The sequence below is a fragment of the Tachysurus vachellii genome, chromosome 8 (assembly GCF_030014155.1).
Source record: "Tachysurus vachellii isolate PV-2020 chromosome 8, HZAU_Pvac_v1, whole genome shotgun sequence".
In the NCBI taxonomy this organism is placed as follows: domain Eukaryota; kingdom Metazoa; phylum Chordata; class Actinopteri; order Siluriformes; family Bagridae; genus Tachysurus; species Tachysurus vachellii.
In genome coordinates, this window is record NC_083467.1 from 2,225,293 (window position 1) to 2,244,984 (window position 19,692).

The 19,692-nt window shown below is 37.8% G+C and overlaps 1 protein-coding gene across 1 annotated transcript in view; it reads left to right on the forward strand.

Annotated features, from left to right (window-relative positions):
* Window positions 1-303: 303 nt before the first annotated feature.
* arhgap15 (Rho GTPase activating protein 15) overlaps window positions 304-19,692 on the forward strand; it is a 39,661-nt gene continuing 20,272 nt past the window's right edge. Inside the window, exons 1-6 of the mRNA XM_060875715.1 lie at window positions 304-445; window positions 6,011-6,170; window positions 8,445-8,501; window positions 9,211-9,278; window positions 10,587-10,674; window positions 11,506-11,595. Coding sequence (XP_060731698.1) covers window positions 6,021-6,170; window positions 8,445-8,501; window positions 9,211-9,278; window positions 10,587-10,674; window positions 11,506-11,595 — 453 coding nt within the window. The 5' untranslated portion in view covers window positions 304-445; window positions 6,011-6,020. The remainder of the gene's footprint in view (window positions 446-6,010; window positions 6,171-8,444; window positions 8,502-9,210; window positions 9,279-10,586; window positions 10,675-11,505; window positions 11,596-19,692) is intronic.

A 19,692-nucleotide genomic window follows, 5' to 3' on the forward strand; every position in this document is an offset into this window, starting at 1 on the left:
GTATTATACACATGACTAATTCTCTATTGTAATAGACACAGTATACTAGTATAAGTCTAACCATAAGTCCAGTACTGACTCCTAGCTAAAGAAATGCTCGAGAAGAGAGAGTAAAAAAAAAATTCATCCATTAACAATTCAAATAACCCACGTTGACTTATCATCAACAGGGTAAAACAGGGCACTTAATAATAAAAACCACCTCACTGCTAGTGCTCATCTGTGCGTGCAGCCATCTTGAGAGAAGTTGGTCTAGATCTCAGGAAGTGGTGAAGCATCATGCCTGCACTCAGAATGAAAAGTCTGCATCAACCACGTGAGCCGATCGAACTTCCTCTATATGACACTCACTCTCTCACACACACATTCTTCTCTAACTGTCCCACCATCTCTAACTGTGGGATTATCTAAAGACAGCACTGCGACCATATCATCAGGTGAGCAGGTAAGAATGGATTTGAATTCATTTCTTCTTATTAATTCCTTCATTTGCATTACCTTATCGGCCGGGTGATGATGATGATGATGAACGTTGGAAAATTGATAAAGAATGAATCTCTTATGTGATAAAGAGGCCAAAGAAGTAGATTTTAGATATATTTTTTTTAACCTTGCAGGCCTTCCTGAGTGCTTAGTGCTGTTTAATGGGCAGAAAATGGACACACATGTTATTTAGTCTTACATCATGCTAAAGGAAATGAAGGTATTTAAAGAGATCTACAAAGCAATAGTTGAGACAGTAATAAAAGTGATAAAACTTGATAAAAAATGCTCATCTGATCAGGCTCGGTTTAGGGGTTTTGACTAAAATCAGATGCAAAGATATAAAAAGTGTTGAAAAGTGAAAAACACTACAATAATAATTATAATGCCATCTTTGAATTTGCTGCTTCTGAAACATTAACTTAAACAGACACAAGACTCTGTGCTCTGCTGGCACTTGATTTCCGTTACCCCTTTTTTTTTTCTTCAAGTGATTTATTTATTTCCTGTTGTTTCACAGTGTGAACTGTTACTAAGCAGCGACAGGTCAGTTTGCTTGTGTGCTTTGTGGGTGTAAAAGTTAAGGTTTACTCACATTATAAACTGCAAACTTTCCATAAACGGAGTTGTAAACATCTCTTATGGTGTATTTAGACCAGCAGGAATGTGTGAAAGATTTTGTGTAAAGATTTTTTTTTCTTTTTTATATCTCTATGGTTTTATTTAGTCACCTTCATCGACCAACTTTTCCCTAACTAAGCATTGTTAACCAATATTTCTATAATCTACAATATGCGTGTCCTCATATTTCTGGTGCTAAGCTATTACAAGTAAACCATTACGTTCTGCATCGATACACTATATTATATACATTCGTGCTTTAAAAAGTCTTTCATCTTACATCACATTATTCATCAGATTCTATGATTACTGTAGATCTAACAGGGAAAGTTAACCGGGTGTAAATGTTCACTACCAATCATGGTACCTGCAAATAACTACTTAGAACTGGATAAATGATGAGTTCAGAACTGTTAACTTGTCAATTTAAGTAAAATTTGGTAGATTTACTGTGGATCTAATTCAAAGCTACACCTAATGGAATAGTGACTAACTGAATAACGACTCATGAAATATGAGTCTGAATTGCACAAAATGTTAAATACTAAATTTAGATGTTCATAATTTAGAATAAGTGCAATATCTCCCAATGTGAAACTTTAAAACACACACTGTTTACAGTTTACTGTTAATTCAGTTAGTAATTAATACAGTTAACTGATTACTTTAGCAAGTAGAAAAACACATTTTTAAACTTATTTACAAACTTATTTAATGTTAGCAACTCTAAATAATATACATATATACATATCTCGTTATCTTCAAAATTTAAAGGTTTTCAAACTATGAATTTTAGATTTCACATGAACTACAACTAGAAACCTCTAATACGACATGAAAATGTGAATATCATTAACGCTGACATCTGTGAACTAAATTCGAGTACTGCGTTAATCAACGATCACGCTATCCATCTCCGCATCGATCTGAAATCATGTCGATCCGAACTCATGCTCTTACCAACATTTACACACAAAAAAATTGAATTTGTGTAATTATCAATGTTTAAAAGCGAAATATTCAATATTTGTCAAAATTGCAGACAGTAAACTAGGTATATTCAAGGGTTCGGCTAAAACCACAAAGCTCCGCCCACCGATCCTAGGTAATGAAGTTCAGCTGCACTGAAAAAGTCAGATTTATGTATAGTTTATATAAAAATATTACGATTACCGTTAAAACTATTTTAATTAACTTTCAAATTCCATGTAAAGTGATATTGATCAGTTCATATAATACAGTACTAACATGATCCAACAAGCTTATGAAATCCTGTGAGGATGATTAATAATAAATGTGATTCATTATATTTAAATTCATTCATTTAACGTGTGTTATAATGATACAAGGGGAAATGTTGCATTCAGGTCGTATGTACAAAACCAACAAAGATTCAATCGGACTGAACTGCCTGAGTAAATTCAATAAGCTTTTCTTCAGCAAGCTAACTGAGCTGGTGTCAGCAAAGACGGCCTTGACTTCACATACAAGCTGCTTGAACGGCAAGTTATAATATCATAATCAGGCAGGCAAAATTCGTCTCGTAATCATTTATGAGCGTGGATAAAAGTGCCTCAGCTCCTTCATCAGTAATAAATCATTCAATCTTACACAATGGCTGCCAGCATTTATTCAGGTATTACTGTTTTATTATATATATTTTTTTTAAATAACAGCAAGTTTTTTGCTCGTAGGAACATTACCTGGCTGTGCTGGGATTTTAGCCATATTATTTTTTCTGACTGACACTGAGATAAAGGTTTTGAAGGGGATCGTCTATACAAGGACATCCAATCAGAAACAAGCTAGGTGGACAGTATGGATGGGAGTTTTGGGACTAGCTATGGGGACAGTATGCATGGGGGGTTTATGACTAGATTGGTGGACAGTATGAATGGGGGTTTGGGTCAAACTATGGAAACAGTATGTATGGGGGGTTTGGGACTAGCTAGGTGGACTGTACTAGCTAGGTGGACAGTATGGATGGGGGTTTGGGATGAGCTATGGGGACAGTATGGATGGGGGGTTTGGGACTAGCTAGGTGGACAGGATGGATGGGGGTTATGGGACTAGCTAGGTGGACAGTATGGATGGGGGCTTTGGGACGAGCTATGGGGACAGTATGGATGGGGGGTTTGGGTCTAGCTAGGTGGACAGTATGGATGGTGGGTTTGGGACAAGCTATGGGTACAGAATGGATGAGGGGTTTGAGACTAGATAGGTGGACCGTATAGATAAGGGGTTTGAGACTAGCTAGGTGGACAGTATGGAAGGGGGTTTGGGACGAGTTATGGGGACAGTATGGATTGAGGGTTTGGGACTAGCTATGGGGACAGAATGGATGAGGGGTTTGGGACTAGCTATGGGGACAGAATGGATGAGGGGTTTGGGATAAACTAGGTAGACAGTATGGATGGGGGTTTGGGATGAGCTGTGGGGACAGTATGGATGGGGGGTTTGGGACTAGCCAGGTGGACAGAATGGATGAGGGGTTTGGGACTAGCTATGGGGACAGAATGGATGAGGGGTTTGGGATAAACTAGGTAGACAGTATGGATGGGACTTTGGGACGAGCTATGGGGACAGTATGGATGGGGCTTTGGGACGAACTAGGTAGACAGTATGGATGGGGTTTTGGGATGAGCCAGTTGGACAGTATGGATGGATGGAAGTGAGTCTTCTCTGTATCAATTTTTTTTTTAAAGCTTGCTAATAAAGCTTACTAATTATTTTTGAAAAATCATGATAATGCTTCTTTCTAAGACTGCTTTACAAATAGAGACGCAAAATCCCTGTTACGTCAACGGAACAAAGCACCTATATTATATTTTGCGCAACATATGAATCTGCAAGAGAACATGGTTGTTTTTCACAGTTTTTCTCTGAGGAAGTAACTTCATTATAGGAAGCATACTTTTGCTTAGTATACTGTACCATAGCTAGCTACGTTTCTCTGTTGCTTAGATACGTTTAAATCATAGTTGAGCAGCTTGTAGTATGACGTTAACTTCGCCAACACTGACTGGAAGACGATTAATATACCTGGGCTTCAGTAGTACTGATTAAAAAAAACAGTATGTTTTTTATACTGATTACTCAACTATTGCTTTAGAATTTATTAATGCCGAAGTTCCTGATTTATCTGTATTAAGAAATCACTTCCTTTAAAAACCCTCCCTAAACGTGTGCAGTTGATTCAGAACTTAGTTCCAAGTATCAATAGAATAACCATACATTAATTCAGGTGTTTATTTCTTTTTCTTTAGTAACTAGTAAAGCATTAATTACTTTTAAATTGTTTAGTCATATCTCCTCAGGCTACACACAATGTGAATTAAAAAGGAGTGAATTCGTTCTAAGATTTAATTATAGTATCGTAGGAATTTAAACACAAATATAAAAAGTCCAAGCTGTTCTGTGTCACCTAAATGCTAGCAGAAAAGCGAGTAGAGGAATCTGCTCTGTCTTCATAGCCTGATGTTGCAATGATGCAAGCCTTTGTTTCAGGAAGCTGACTTGACATCGTAAACACATGATATTGGGAAGTGAGTAAAGACATACTAATCCCAATACTAATACTAATCCACGGCAGAATGCTGACCAAGCCAAAAACGGTTATTTCTCCGGATATGCTGTACTATGCTATATAACTCCAGACGTACTTGTAGGAAATTTTTAATCAGTGATATTTCTTTGAGTTTAGAATTTATAAGGATGTTTCATAATTAAGACTGAGCCACTTCCTTTTGGATGTTCCTTTATTCAGGACAAATGTAACTGACATAGTCTTAGGTAAATTCCCTGGATTTTATTCAGGTGCTGTTCCCTGTATGCTGTATCTCAATTTGTCACAAAAATAATAAGTGTTTTTTATGACTGAACAAAATGACCAAGTGACAAAGTGACGTGACAAAGTGACGTGACGTACGGCTAAGTACAGTGACCCGTACTCAGAATTCGTTCTCTGCATTCAACCCATCCAAAGTGCACACACACACAGCAGTGAACACACACACACCGTGAACACACACCCGGAGCAGTGGGCAGCCATTTACGCTGCGGCACCCGGGGAGCAGTTGGGAGGGGGTTGGTGCCTTGCGTCGTGGTATTTCCGGCCCACGACTTCCCCCTTAACTTAAATGCCCCTTATCACGTTACAAACAAGAAAGTGGAACTTGTATTAGAAGACCAACGAGAGCAAAGGGACTAAAAGGTCTACTGTATTTTCACCATAAAGCCAGTTTCATTTACACAGTAACAAAGTGATAAACATATAAACTGTCCTGTTTTTGACATGTAAAGTTCACTGAAAGTCATAAAAAAGGAAGAAACGTTAGGGGAAAAAGTGTAAGTAAATAAATAAGGATGTCATAATCTTGACACTGCACACACTTTCCGTAGAGGAAGTGTATTTTCTCAGTGATACTAAGTCGATGCAGATGACTGATTTTAACAGGCTTTGCTTTTGTTTATGCATAAAGTTACTGCGCTGTAATGCATTGACTAGCTACTGTCTTACACAAATCCAGGAACCAGATCGATTTTATACTAGCTATAGCATTAGTGATATACTCCTGTGACAGGAGAGTGGATTAGAAATATAAAAAAAAAGCTCATATGACATAAAGCTAGCTCGTGATTAGTTATTAATCTGACTAGTTTTTCTTTGCAATGCAGTATTTGTTATACACCTACTACAACCCTTTTCTTGTTTAACACCAAAACAGAATTAAATGAGTATTATATTACTGTATACAATAATTATTGTATTAGTCTTTAATATTGTAAAGAGTACAATGGAAATCACACTTCTACACTGCGGCTGACACACACACACACTGACACACGCACACACAAAATAACCCACTGAACATCTGACCTTACATGCACTTGTCTACCCTTCCAGCACTATCGCCATGCAGAATGTGTCGAAGCTGCCTCCTCCTCCTCTGGTGCTGCCTAAAGGAGCCGTATCCATGAGGATGAAAAGCTCCACAGGTAGCGGTGAGCGTCTGAGTCAAACCAAATCCATGGTCATACCGGACCTGGACGCAGCACAGAAACCAGTAAGCCAGCCTTCTTTTTGCACACATACACAAAATAAAATACTACAGTGCATCATTAAACCCTGTCCCATTATCCCTGTTATCCCTTCCCTCTATCTGTAACTCATCATTGTCTGCACATGTTCATCCTTAATCAGCGTTAATTATGCTGTAGTTACATTTCTATAACAGCAAATAATTCAAAGTCTTGTTCTTCATTAATTGAGAATTATTTAATTATAAATTAATAAAAATTCAAACGATTCATTATAAACATTCTAATAAATATTAAAAAACAAATATAAAATTAAATATATTGTTTATTATTTTATTATTGAATTATTATTATTATTATTTAATAATAATTCTTATATACCATTGATGCAGTGACATTTTCAGTAGGGGACTTTTATTTGATCGTTTTTGACAAATTTATGTCTTTCATTTTTTCACTGTTTCATGCTTGGAAGCTCTTCAGATGTGCTTCAGGTTAATATTATTTTGCTTTAATGAGCAGGAGTAATTATTTCAGATGTAGTAGACATGGGATTGACCTTTACACTTCAAACAAAGGGGATTGATTTTAGTAATAAAATCATAGGTTTGGTTTTTTTTTGGGACACATTTTATCTATAGATTTCTCCTCACACCGTATTCCTCAAATATTAGCCATCAGCAGTCAAGCGTTTATTTCAGTTTTTTCCCGTCGACTTGCATCCATCATCTTATATGGAATATAATCTGCCCAATCAGGTCATATATCCAAAATATATGAATCATGTAATTAATTAATTGATTGATTAAAGATATTAACCTTCACATGGATAAGTTAATATTCATTACTGAAAAATTTCCAATAACCAAATTAATTGAAGGTTGTGTGTTTCTTTTTTTTAGTTTAATCCTGTGCCAATTCCTTGTGTGGAAACTCTACACCACCACACTTTATTTTTGTTATGTAATACGTCATACTTTTAATCATATCTGTAGCACCAAACACCTACGGATACTGTTTCCATTAATAGGAGATCCTGAAGCTGATCCACTCACAAGTCTTCACTAGAAATTCAGTGCCGAGAGATAAAGCCGAGACTTCACAATATGATAAAGACAGTAGAGGGCAGACGAGCTCTGTGTTACTGAACCTAGACTGTCTGCTGCTTTCACAAGACATTAACATCACTCACTGGCTGCCAGGTTACGGCTCAGACTACGTGAAAACCTAAACCAAGACGTTAATAATGTTAAACCAATAATGTTAATGGTGTTATATTAGACAATTTTCTGTTTAGACATTTTAATGGCCGTTGGTGAAATTAGTAGTTTGTGGGATCTGATCCTATTATAAAGTCAAATCAAGTGCAACTAAATTAAAGTAAAATATAAGTAAGTCATTAAGACAGAATGACAGAAAATCAGTGGCAAACCTTATGCTCCTTATTTTCAAATAAACAAAAGCTTATGATGTCTTTTTATCTCGTTTTTTTCCCCCAAGAGGACAAAGAAAAAGAAAGGAATCTGCAAGTTGTTTTGTTGTGTCTATGTTCAGCATCGAATGTATTTGTTATGTCTCGCTCCACAGTGGTGCTTAATGGCTCATTTGAAATTAGACACTCAGAGCTTTAAGAATTCAAATTCAGGGGCAATAAATTCATACAGATGTTCAAAATTATTCATTCATTCATCTTCTACCGCTTATCCGAACTACCTCGGGTCACAGGGAGCCTGTGCCTATCTCAGGCATCATTGGGCATCAAGGCAGGATACACCCTGGACGGAGTGCCAACCCATCGCAGGGCGCACACACTCTCTCATTCACTCACGCAATCACACACTACGGACAATTTTCCAGAGATGCCAATCAACCTACCATGCATGTCTTTGGACTGGGGGAGGAAACCGGAGTACCCGGAGGAAACTCCACACACACAAGGCGAAGGCGGGAATCGAACCCCCAACCCTGGAGGTGTGAGGCAAACGTGCTAACCACTAAGCCCCCCTGTTCAAAATTATAACACTTTTTACATTTTTTTAATTTAATTTCAAAGTAAATACCAAACGTATCTGAAGTTGTTATCTTCGACCACTAAAATTCTGCCTACGCTTATCTCAACCGAAGTCAACAGTGTCCTGACTTATTTTATTTTATATCAGACTTGCAGCAATAAAATAATTCATTTGATTCTACTGATTGAAAATATCCCGTTTTGTCGGCTGAACAGAAATCCAGCGTACTGGTAAAAACGGGTTACGTTCTAAAATCACTGTAATTGAAATTCCCTCATTTTTCTGCAGCTTAACCGACATCGCAGGAATCAGTCCCAGCACAACAGCAGTCAAGGTGTACAGCAGGTGTGTGTACTTATTTCATCACATTTAAAGGTGCGGTGCACCTTGTTTGAAAAATGCTTCAGAAAACTGAGTCAAGCCGACAAACAAAACAAACGTGTAGCCAATGAGCAGAAAGGGGCGTGTCTTGTCAATATGCGGCGGAGAGAGTGTTCAATGCGCATGTGTGACATTAGCCGAAAGCGAGTGAAACACTGACATGGAGGATAAAAACGAAAAGAGAAAAAAGGCTTACGATAAGGCAAGAAGTAGGACCCGTGTTAATATAGGATCAGCTTTCCAGCGCTGGAGAGAACTGAACGTCATCTTCCTCGTGAAATGGAGCTAAACCTTTCACGGTACAACACACAGTACTACAAACAGATTTGTATTACCATAGTATTACTCATTGTGTTCATTTTTTGATAAAAATATCCCCTCGGCCAGCCGCCCCAGCAGGTTCCGCCATAATAGTTGCCTGGGTTATGTATGTATGTATGTATGTATGTATGTGTGTGGGCGGAGCTATCAAAACAGGGGTGGCACCCATTTGGGTTAGGGGCGTGTTTGTTTTGTGATTTCAAATGTCAACATTGGCTTTCAAACATTGTACACTCCACCTTTAACAACCATCTATCTGCAGCACAACATACATCAGGACTTTTAGCTAGAGATCTATCTAAGCTGCTACTCCGTGTCTATTTCTACTGACTTGTTATTAACTTTATTACAGTTTCAGCCTTCTTTGCATGGAGTTTATCTGAACAAAACCAAGATCGCTGAAGGAGGAAAAAAATTTAAGTACGTAAACCTGTCATTTTGTCCCTGAACATATTTCGTTTATGTTTATTCACTCTGAGGTGATGCACAGTGTCTGATTATATATACTTTTAGAGCCATATTCAAAGCTGGTGCCTTGAGTCAATATTTACATGGGGAAAGTTGATATTCTGAGCAGATCATTCAGATTATTAGCATGACCTGCATTTAGGTCGCATCTCAATGGCCGCTAGCTTGGTCGTGATTGGAAGCATCTGTCACGTCACGGGGCTTAAGGCAGAGGCAAATTTTATTTATTTATAGTGCTGAAAAACTACTACCAGGAACTGAGGAACAAAGCAAAAAGAAATATAAAGGTACAGAAATACTCAAAAACTAGATCAGGGCTTTTTTCCAAAAAACACACGGATTACAAAGAGAAGCAAAGTTAAAAAAAAAAAAAACAGGAAGGTGACTAATCACAAAACACAGAAGAGGTGAGCACATTGAGGAAAGTAAAATGAAACATACAACCAAAGAAGACTAATTGACGCATGCAGGGTTGCCATCTGCTGGTCGGGCAGAGAAGCGTCCTTAACGTCTGTGTCAGCATCCGAGAATACAAGACCTTACCTTTAAGCCCTAAAACAATCAGGGACAGAAAATTCAGACGGAATATATATATATATATATATATATATAATAAAATATATTGTTATATGATATTACATAGCAATATATTTCTGTATGAATAGTCCAAGTCCGAAGCGTCAAATCTAACTATAAGCGTCAAATTAAACTATATAGCTTGTAAATTTTTTGCTACACATTTCATTTTCTATTTTGTCTCGACAAATAAATAAAATGTCAACGTTTTCATTAATATGATGCACTCTCCTTTAAAGAAAACATGGTAATTATTTTATACCCCTCATCCTCTACACATATTGTGCTTTACATACATCTGCACTATTTCATTTATGTGTATCTTGCAGCCTTTATATTTATTCACTGTACATATGTTTACATATATATCTATATATATTACATGCTGTACATGTGTTACATATATATCTGCACTTGTCTATTTGCACAATTGCAAACTCTCTTCGCACTTCTGGTAGATGCCAAACTGCATTTCCTTGCTTTGTACCTGTACTATGCAATGACAATGAAGTTTGTTCGATATATTGATCATTCATTGACTTTATTAAACCTTAACTGTGTGCTAACTACAATCTAGATACTTCCTTTACCTAGATACCTTTATCTAATATGTAGCTGCTGTCTGTGTAACGATTAATCCTTTTGTTTAATAGTGAGCACTGATTATAACACATTCCTCTGCAGGAAAAACTGGAATTTAGTTTGGGTCGTCCTCTCATCAAATGAGCTGCACTTTTACAAGGAGAGCAAGCAAGAAGCAATGGCCAGTTTGGTAAAGTATTTGCATCATGACGCAATTGATCAGAAGCGCATAGACCCCAACACACAAAGCAACACTGCTACATTCAGTAAACACAACTGAACTTACATTTATGGTATTTAGCAGACGCTTTTATCCAGAGCAATTGAGGGTTAAGGGGCCTTGATCAGGGGCCCAGCAGTGGAGGCTTAGTGGACCTGGGATTCAAACTCACAACCTTCCGTTTTTAGACCAATACCTTAATCACTAGTCTACCAAATGTTTCAACCTTGATAAAGCTAAGCTGAATAATTGAATTTTAATGCACATGTTCGATGTGCGTGTTTCGTCTTTCAGTCCTCAGACTGTACTCTTTAATTGTTGCCAGAAAGCTTGTCTCTTCGTATAGATCGAAAGGTTGCAATGGATGTTGGATAAAATGGGTGATTTAAAACAGAACCCACTCTGTTCACCCACATGGAATCTCTCACCCACACTCACTGTTCTCTTATATTACCTTACTGGCTCTGGTACTGAGAAGTCTCTACTTCTTTACCTTATTCTCTAAGCGATTATGACGTACTGGAAATGATTCCTAAAAATAGAAATAAAAATCAATAGAAAAAAGAGAGCATGAAAGAAGAAATGTTGTTAATAAAGCAGAGAGATGGTATATGCATTCTTTAATTCAGAATGTAGTTAACACACAACCAACTCGAGTTACGCTATCGCAGAACTAGCAACAAGCAGTTCGGTGCCAGGACATTTCTTCTTTCATCACCAGCCTGCATTTTAGATTTGATCTGATACAGCCTCAGATTTACATTGTTCACAATTGTGGACTCTCCACTTTCTTCTACACAGAAACCAGGACTTAAACCGGAAGGAGTGGACCTCTGCGGCGCCGTTGTAGACTGGACAACTGAGAAGTCGAGTCGGAAGAACGTGTTTCAGGTTGGACACATTCTGCTAACTATGTAAAAAAGTAATAATAACGGAGACGGGTGGGGGGGGCATAGTGGCTTAGTGGTTAGCACGTTCGACTCACACCTCCAGGGTTTGGGGTTCGATTCCCACCTCCGCCTTGTGTGTGTGGAGTTTGCATGTTCTCCCCGTGCCTCGGGGGTTTCCTCCGGGTACTCCGGTTTCCTCCCCCGGTCCAAAGACATGCATGGTAGGTTGATTGGCATCTCTGGAAAATTGTCCGTAGTGTGTGAGTGTGTGAGTGAATGAGAGAGTGTGTGTGTGCCCTGCGATGGGTTGGCACTCCGTCCAGGGTGTATCCTGCCTTGATGCCCGATGACGCCTGAGATAGGCACAGGCTCCCCGTGACCCGAGGTAGTTCGGATAAGCGGTAGAAAATGAATGAATGAATGAATGAATAACGGAGACGGCTTTGTTTCTTTTGAGGCCAAACAGAGGCAATTATTATACATCACCAGATCTGCATCAGGGTCCAGCTGGTTGGTGCCTTCAGTACTGATTATGAAGAGAGAGAGAGAGAGAGAGAGAGAGAGAGAGAGAGAGAGAGAGAGAGAGAGTATAAAATTACAGCTGTGGAAAGTCCAGAATGAACTAATCATCTCACTGTGTTGTGAAGACATGCATACCAAAGAGATTGAAGTGAAGTGAAGATATTTGTTATTTTCTGAAGTTCTCTCTATGTATGGTGCTGAGATGCAAAAAAGTTAGTCAACTTTCTAAAGCCTCAGTTTAGAATGTTTTGAGGATCCTGGAGAGATCCCTGAATTTCCTCAAAGGTCTCAGATGGTACAACTTTTGTCTGGATTTGTTCACCTGAGCTTGGATGTGACGACTGCAGGTCAGGTCCTTGTGTGGATTTGTTCACCTGAGCTTGGATGTGATGACACCAGGTCAGGTCCTTGTGTGGATTTGTTCACCTGAGCTTGGATGTGATGACTCCAGAAAGACATGTGGAAAGCGTGAACAGCTTCAGGTACCTTGGATTACAAATCTCAGGTCCTTGGGTCAGTTTCTTGAGTTGTTTGCTCCAAGTTACAGGAAACCACTATTGCCTCCTCAGGGGTCTTGCCTGTCCTTAGTGGAATATAGTTTACAGTCCACAACCAGCTCTTTTCTCTTTTATTTTCAGAAAGAGACAGTTAGCCTTGTACGATGCTACTCGTTTCTTTACCTCATCAAGGTAGGATGCCAAATTGGCATTGGTATTGAGACCCATAACCACTGTGTTGTCAGCAAACATGACAACAGACGTGGAGCTGTAGGAGGACTTGTGTATAGAGAGAGAGAGGAGCAAGGGGATCAGGACCCAAACTTGTGGGCTCCAGTGTTTAGGGTAATGGTGTTAGAGGTAAATCCACTCTCACTACCTAGGGGCGAGAAAGACCAAGACCCAGTCACAGACGGGGGGTAATGAAGTCCAAGGTTCTTAAGCTCAGCATGTGGTTCCTGTGTGGGCCTACAGCTTATAAACAGCAGCCTCACATAGTTCCCTTTGTTGCTGTCCATTTGGTTATACCTAGCGAATCACAATGAATTTACAAGCAGCTTTGCTCCAGAGAATCAAAGCAAAAATATTAGACTTCTGTGTGTAAAACCAAGTGATATTTATTATCTACACGAAGCACGCTCCATAGATTACACCCAGGGTGTTAAGTGTGCACTGACACAGTGTTCATGCAGCATCTGAAGAGAGCTAATCTTCGGATGAGCGCTTTAGAAAAAGTTGAGTATTTATCAATACATGGTCTGATGCGCTGGAGCATGTAATGAAGCCAAAGGAAAATGAAGCCCGGATTCACGATCTCATCTCATCTCATCTCATCTTATCATAGCCAAGCGTCTCACCACTGGTGCCCCCCCAAAAAAAATCTTTTTCTCCATGGGAGATTAAAAAGGCATTACACTGTAAGCTTAAGTAGTCCTAAACTTGATATATAGAAACAAGAACTTGTAACGATATTAGCAAGCTATTTTGTGGTCCGATAAGGCCGTCAATCAAACTCTGTGGATTAGAAAGAAGAGTGGAAACTTCTGGTCAACTTAGAGGACAATTAAGATTGCTGTCAGATGAAATACAGTTCAGATTTAGGATAAGTTTCCTTTTTCACGATCGCTTTTTAAGCATTCACGGCCGACTTTTATCTCCTTTCACTCTTTTAGATGTTCTCGTTTCACGGTCTGGACTAGATTTTTTATTCCTGGTATTTTTAAGGATTACGCTAATAGCATTCCTACTTAAGCTTTAATATTAGGCTTGATGATTTTGTCACTTTGCAAATAGCACATCAAAAAAAAAAAATCACCCTGAAAAGAGAAAGCATCAAAAAAAACTCGCCATAAATTATACTTATGTTACGAACTAATCGAGATATTGAATCCGGACAGCACAAGAACCTACAATGTGCTTGCGACTGGTGAAATATGAAGCCAAGTGTTAAAGTCAGCAGCCTCCTGTGTTCAGCTAGGAAGACTTTCACCACAACTGCTCTCAGTGATCCAACCCATACAGGCTTAATGGATAAATCTGAGGTCGTGGAGCAGGGAACCACATTCAGGTATCACTTTCAAAGCCTTGTCAATAACCCAACCTGTTTTCCCACATGGACATCAGTAACACTAGACGTTGAGGCAACAGCACACTTTTCCTACAGGAAGGCTTTTCCTACCACTGAAACAACACTGTAGCTGGTATTAAGGTTAACGCCTGTCTTTACACGAATCGTTTGACTCATCGTTTCAAAAGAGACAACATTTTATCTGCAATACAATGCTGAAAAATCCTTCGATCGCACCACGAATCGGTTGGAAAGAGTGGATCAGTACTGTAGGGCAAACAGGAAATGACTCAATGTTGTAATATACACAGTTTAACTCTTGAGAACCTGTTTCCATTCCAAGTTTTTTTTATTCTATTTTGACAAATTTGATCATCTGTAAAAAAAAAATCCAGTGAGAAATGTGCATCCTGAAAGTAATATCAGTTCACATGGAAACAACGCAGTTTAGAAATTCGAAACCGATGGATTTCAGGAAGACAGATGAAGAGATGGTTTTGTCTCTCAGAATAGGATACTAACTCATCCTCTGTTGAAAAAAAAATATATAGTAAAACGTGTGTGGTGTAGTGTTGGTTGTGTATACAACAATTTATACAGTTTATAAATCATCAATGGGGAAATACTCATGTGCGTATTGTGTACAATCAGATTACAGACTGAATTGATTGGACTCATGTCTGTTTCTTTATAACAACAATTTGCTCAAAGTCTAATCATTCATAGCAAAAGAAAAACTAAATATTTTAGATACATTTAGGTGAAATTATTTGCAAAAACAAAAGTTTTGTAAATTATTTAAAAAAAAAAACAATTTCAAACAAAACCATTAAACATTAAAATTAATTAACCAATAAATGACCACAGGTCCAAATCTGGGTTAGTGGTTAGCACGTTCGCCTCACACCTCCAGGGTTGGGGGTTCGATTCCCGCCTCCGCCTTGTGTGTGTGGAGTTTGCATGTTCTCCCCGTGCCTCGGGGGTTTCCTCCGGGTACTCCGGTTTCCTCCCCGGTCCAAAGACATGCATGGTAGGTTGATTGGCATCTCTGGAAAATTTTCCGTAGTGTGTGAGTGAATGAGAGTGTGTGTGTGTGTGCCCTGTGATGGGTTGGCACTCCGTCCAGGGTGTATCCTGCCTTGATGCCCGATCACGCCTGAGATAGGCACAGGCTCCCCGTGACCCGAGGTAGTTCGGATAAGCGGTAGAAGTTGAATGAATGAATGAAAGGTCCAAATCTGTTAGTAAAAATAGGTCATTTGCATAAAAAAACATAAACCACCAAATTTATGGACGTTTCAGAAATGCGGAATTTCTTCTTCGTTTTTTGATGAACGGCAATCGTGTTCCGGACGTGTTTCATTTGCATGTTGTGATACCCGCAAAACAAAAGAAGAAAAAAAGTCCAAGAGCACAAGCAGCTTTAAGCATTTGAACAATCAAGCAGGTTTTTTTTTTTTAAAACAGAATTATTAATCATTTTGACTCCCTAATAAGCTAATAAAAATGTATTAATATATAATAATATTAATAATACACAAGTGTTAAATCTTCATCGGCTTACAGTTTAAAGTACCGTTCCTATCTTAGTTTATGGGAGTGTTTAAGATTTTAATATTTAAATGATGTCAATAATATAAAAACAACTATCCCTGACATACATGCTGTAGCACGAGGAGATGCTTTTGATAAAAAAAAAACCCAAAGCATTCCTATCAGTCTTTCTAAATATGTGTGGATGCTAAATGCTGTAAACATAATAATGTAATAATTAACATATTAATAAAAAGCAATTATTTACCTTAGTAAATAATCTTATGCATAAATTTACAGAACAGTTTTTTGTATACACTTACGTCCAAATCCAGCTTGAGAACTGAGGTCTTAGAAAACTTCCATATGTCAGATTGGTTGTGAACAGATGACTCATTCATTCATTCATTCATTCATTTTCTACCGCTTATCCGAACTACCTCGGGTCACGGGGAGCCTGTGCCTATCTCAGGCGTCATCGGGCATCAAGGCAGGATACACCCTAGACGGAGTGCCAACCCATCGCAGGGCACACACACACTCTCATTCACTCACGCACTCACACACTACGGACAATTTTCCAGAGATGCCAATAAACCTACCATGCATGTCTTTGGACCGGGGGAGGAAACCGGAATACCCGGAGGAGAACATGCAAACTCCACACACACAAGGCGGAGGCGGGAATCGAACCCCCAACCCTGGAGGTGTGAGGCGAACGTGATGACTCGTTGATATGAAATGAATAAAAACACAAGAATTCGGTGTTAAACCTAATGGACATATTTGATTTGAGAGCTGGACAGCAGGCAGTGTAAGAGTATAAGAAAGTAATTAGTCATTAGGAAGATTGAAGACATCCAAAAGGACTCCAGGGCTTTGATTTAAGACACATAAATTGGGTCATTGTATTCGACTTGAGGAAAAACGCCCCAACTTCATCACCAACAAAGATGACTATCAGTGATCTAAAGGTTCTAAGGATCAACTACATGACTCTCACACTTACAGAGATGCTCTGATGGCAACTGTGTCTGACGGAGCTGCTAACTAGCCCAACGTAGAGCTTATTAATACGAGCTAATGCCGTGATGTGTTGTCGTGAGTAATTATGAAATGCTTTTCAGGTTGTCATTTATAATATAAATCATACTGATGACTGTCAAGACAATAAGATCACAAATTGTGTTTTTAATCAGGATGATTATCTAAAGAGAAAACGAAATATTCTGTCATCCGATCCATCAACACTGTTTATATGTCTGGACTGCTGACAGATATTTTTGAAATAAAGCCACAGAAAATTTACCAGCATGTGAAATAATTTCAATGCACTAGCTAACTTAATCCCTAAGCTTTAAGAATAATAGTTTAAGAATTATTTACAATTGGAATTTATTTGGTTTATTTTAAGTGTTTGAGAATGTAGAAGTGGGTAACTTAGAAAGTTCCTCCCTATAAATAAAAAAAAAAAATCTATAAATTCCTAATCAATAATATTATAACATAAATAATAACATAATATTTACAAATCACATTATATTTATATCTTTATAATATTATAAAATTCCTATTGCATTCAAACTCCAATCAATTCCAAATCAATAAATCAATCAACCAATCAAAATATCAACCAAAAAAATAAGCCAAATCAATAACAAATACATAATTTTTTTATAATTTATATTATATTTATATATTTATAATATTATAAAATTACTATTGCATTAAAACTCCTATAAATTCTACAACAATAAATCAACCAAAAAAAAAAAAAACACAACCAAATCCATAACAAATACGTAATATTTATATTTTATATTATAGTTATATATTTATAATATAATAAAATTACTGTTGCATTAAAACTCTCAAAAACTCCCAAGAACAGATACTTAATAAGTACCCAAGAAAATAAGTACCGACTTTCGACTTCCAGTCATATTAAAGCAGAACTGTTTGGTCTTCTGGGGCACTCAGATCTGTCTACATCAAGACAGGAAGAAAGTAGATCAGCCATGACATCAGAGAAGGTGCTTCTCATCAGTCTGGGAATGGTTATAAGTAGTAAAATTTGGTGCAAGATTGCCAAGAGTGAGAGTCCCAACACATTCAGTCTTCTGTTCAGACTGTTCAGAAAACCCAGAGAACTACATCATGTGACCTACAGGCCCTTGTAAACACATTAAATGTTTAAGACAATCAGATAAAGACATTGTCAACGATGTCTTCTGGACTGATGAGATCAATGTCGGAATGTTTAGTTTAGGCATCAAGCCTAAATTAAACCCAATCATAGCCCATCACCACAAACACCTCGATTTGGCCTGGTTTTGCAGTCACGGAGACAATAATGAGCTCCACTTTACACCAGAATATTCTTGAGACAAATGTGCAGCCATCTGTCCACCAGCCTAAGCTGCAGTGACACTGGCTCATGGAACAGGACAATAATCCCAATCTGAAGAGCTAAAGAAAAAGATTCAAGGTATAGGAATTGTCAAGACAAAGTCCAGACCTCAACCCTGTTGAGATGTTGCTGTGGTGGGATCTTCAAACTGTATAAACAAATGCCTTCAAACATCAACAAACTAAAGCAATGATGTAAAGAATGAGCCAATAGAAAGGTGGTTTATATTGAATTACAGGGTGAATTTACTGGTTTCTGTTTATTTTTAGGGGGAAAAATTACTACATATTGAAATCTGGTGTATATATTCATAATATGAACCATAAGCAATGACTAGCTAAGACTAGCACTAGCTGTACCTCCTGTATATCAGTCGGAGAGACAAAGGCTTTTCGTACCATCTAAAGAGCAGGCCAGTTATGTTTTTTTCAACATCCTACCATCCAGGAAGTCGTATGTTGATGAGAGTATTCCCAAAAAAAAAAAAAAAAAAAAAAAAGACTACAATGCATCGTGTTTTTGTTTGATAAATATTTAACTCAAGCTTAAAGCATCATTTAATCATGCAGAAAGGAAAGAAAATAAAAAAGCACCTCATCCCCACTTATCCTTTATTTTCTGGCTTATTAAAGTTGATGGCCTTCTAAATCAGACTCATTCCTAGTTCAGTGTAAAACTGGGGATAATTAATCCCACAATCTAAAGTGCTTTAAAGTTGTGTCTTTATGAAGCACTCAAACGAATGGATAATTTAATAGAAAAACACAAATGTGAAGTTACACGTGACATACAGTACTGCTCTTTGTAATGCTTTGCCTTATTAAACATTAATTAACAGACCGAGTGTGAGCTTGGATATTAAAATTACTCCTCATTAAACATAGGCATAAACATTCATGTTATGCTCTTTTAATTTCCTCACAAAAATAAGGAGAAGAGTTTTGAAGATTTGCACAAAGCCACTTGAAGAAACCTACAGTATTTTCAGTTCTTATACCTCCACCGTAACCTTGTTATTTGTACTCAGCTCAGAGGAGCACTGCATCTATATATATATATATATATATATATATATATATATATATATATATATCATCACATTTGATCTGATCAGGTTCCCCTTCCATTTATTTCCAGGCTTGGGGTAAGTGAGAGGAAGTTAAGCAAACCCCAGTGCCTGGGTTCTTTCCTTGCCCAGGAATTGAACATGGTGACAGCAATGAGAGCACGAGGTCCTAGCTGCTAGATCACTAAAGCTTTAAAATGTAATTGAAAGGTCATGAGAACATAAGCAACGTAAGCAATCTACCATTAACTGTTAAATAGCTGGACCCTTATTCATAAAGACTCTAAGAATGATCTCATAGAGCTTCTGATTTACCTTAACATCTCTAACTGTGAATCTTATCTTCAGTGTGATTCAGGATCGATCTCAGAGCGACTCTGAACAAGGAAAATACAACAACTTTTATCTTAGAGAGGAGGCGGAGCTTAACCTGTTACTAGGTGACACATTCTGTAGAAGGCTGTGATTGGTTTAATAAAAAAAGGAGCGTTTTTAAAATCTGG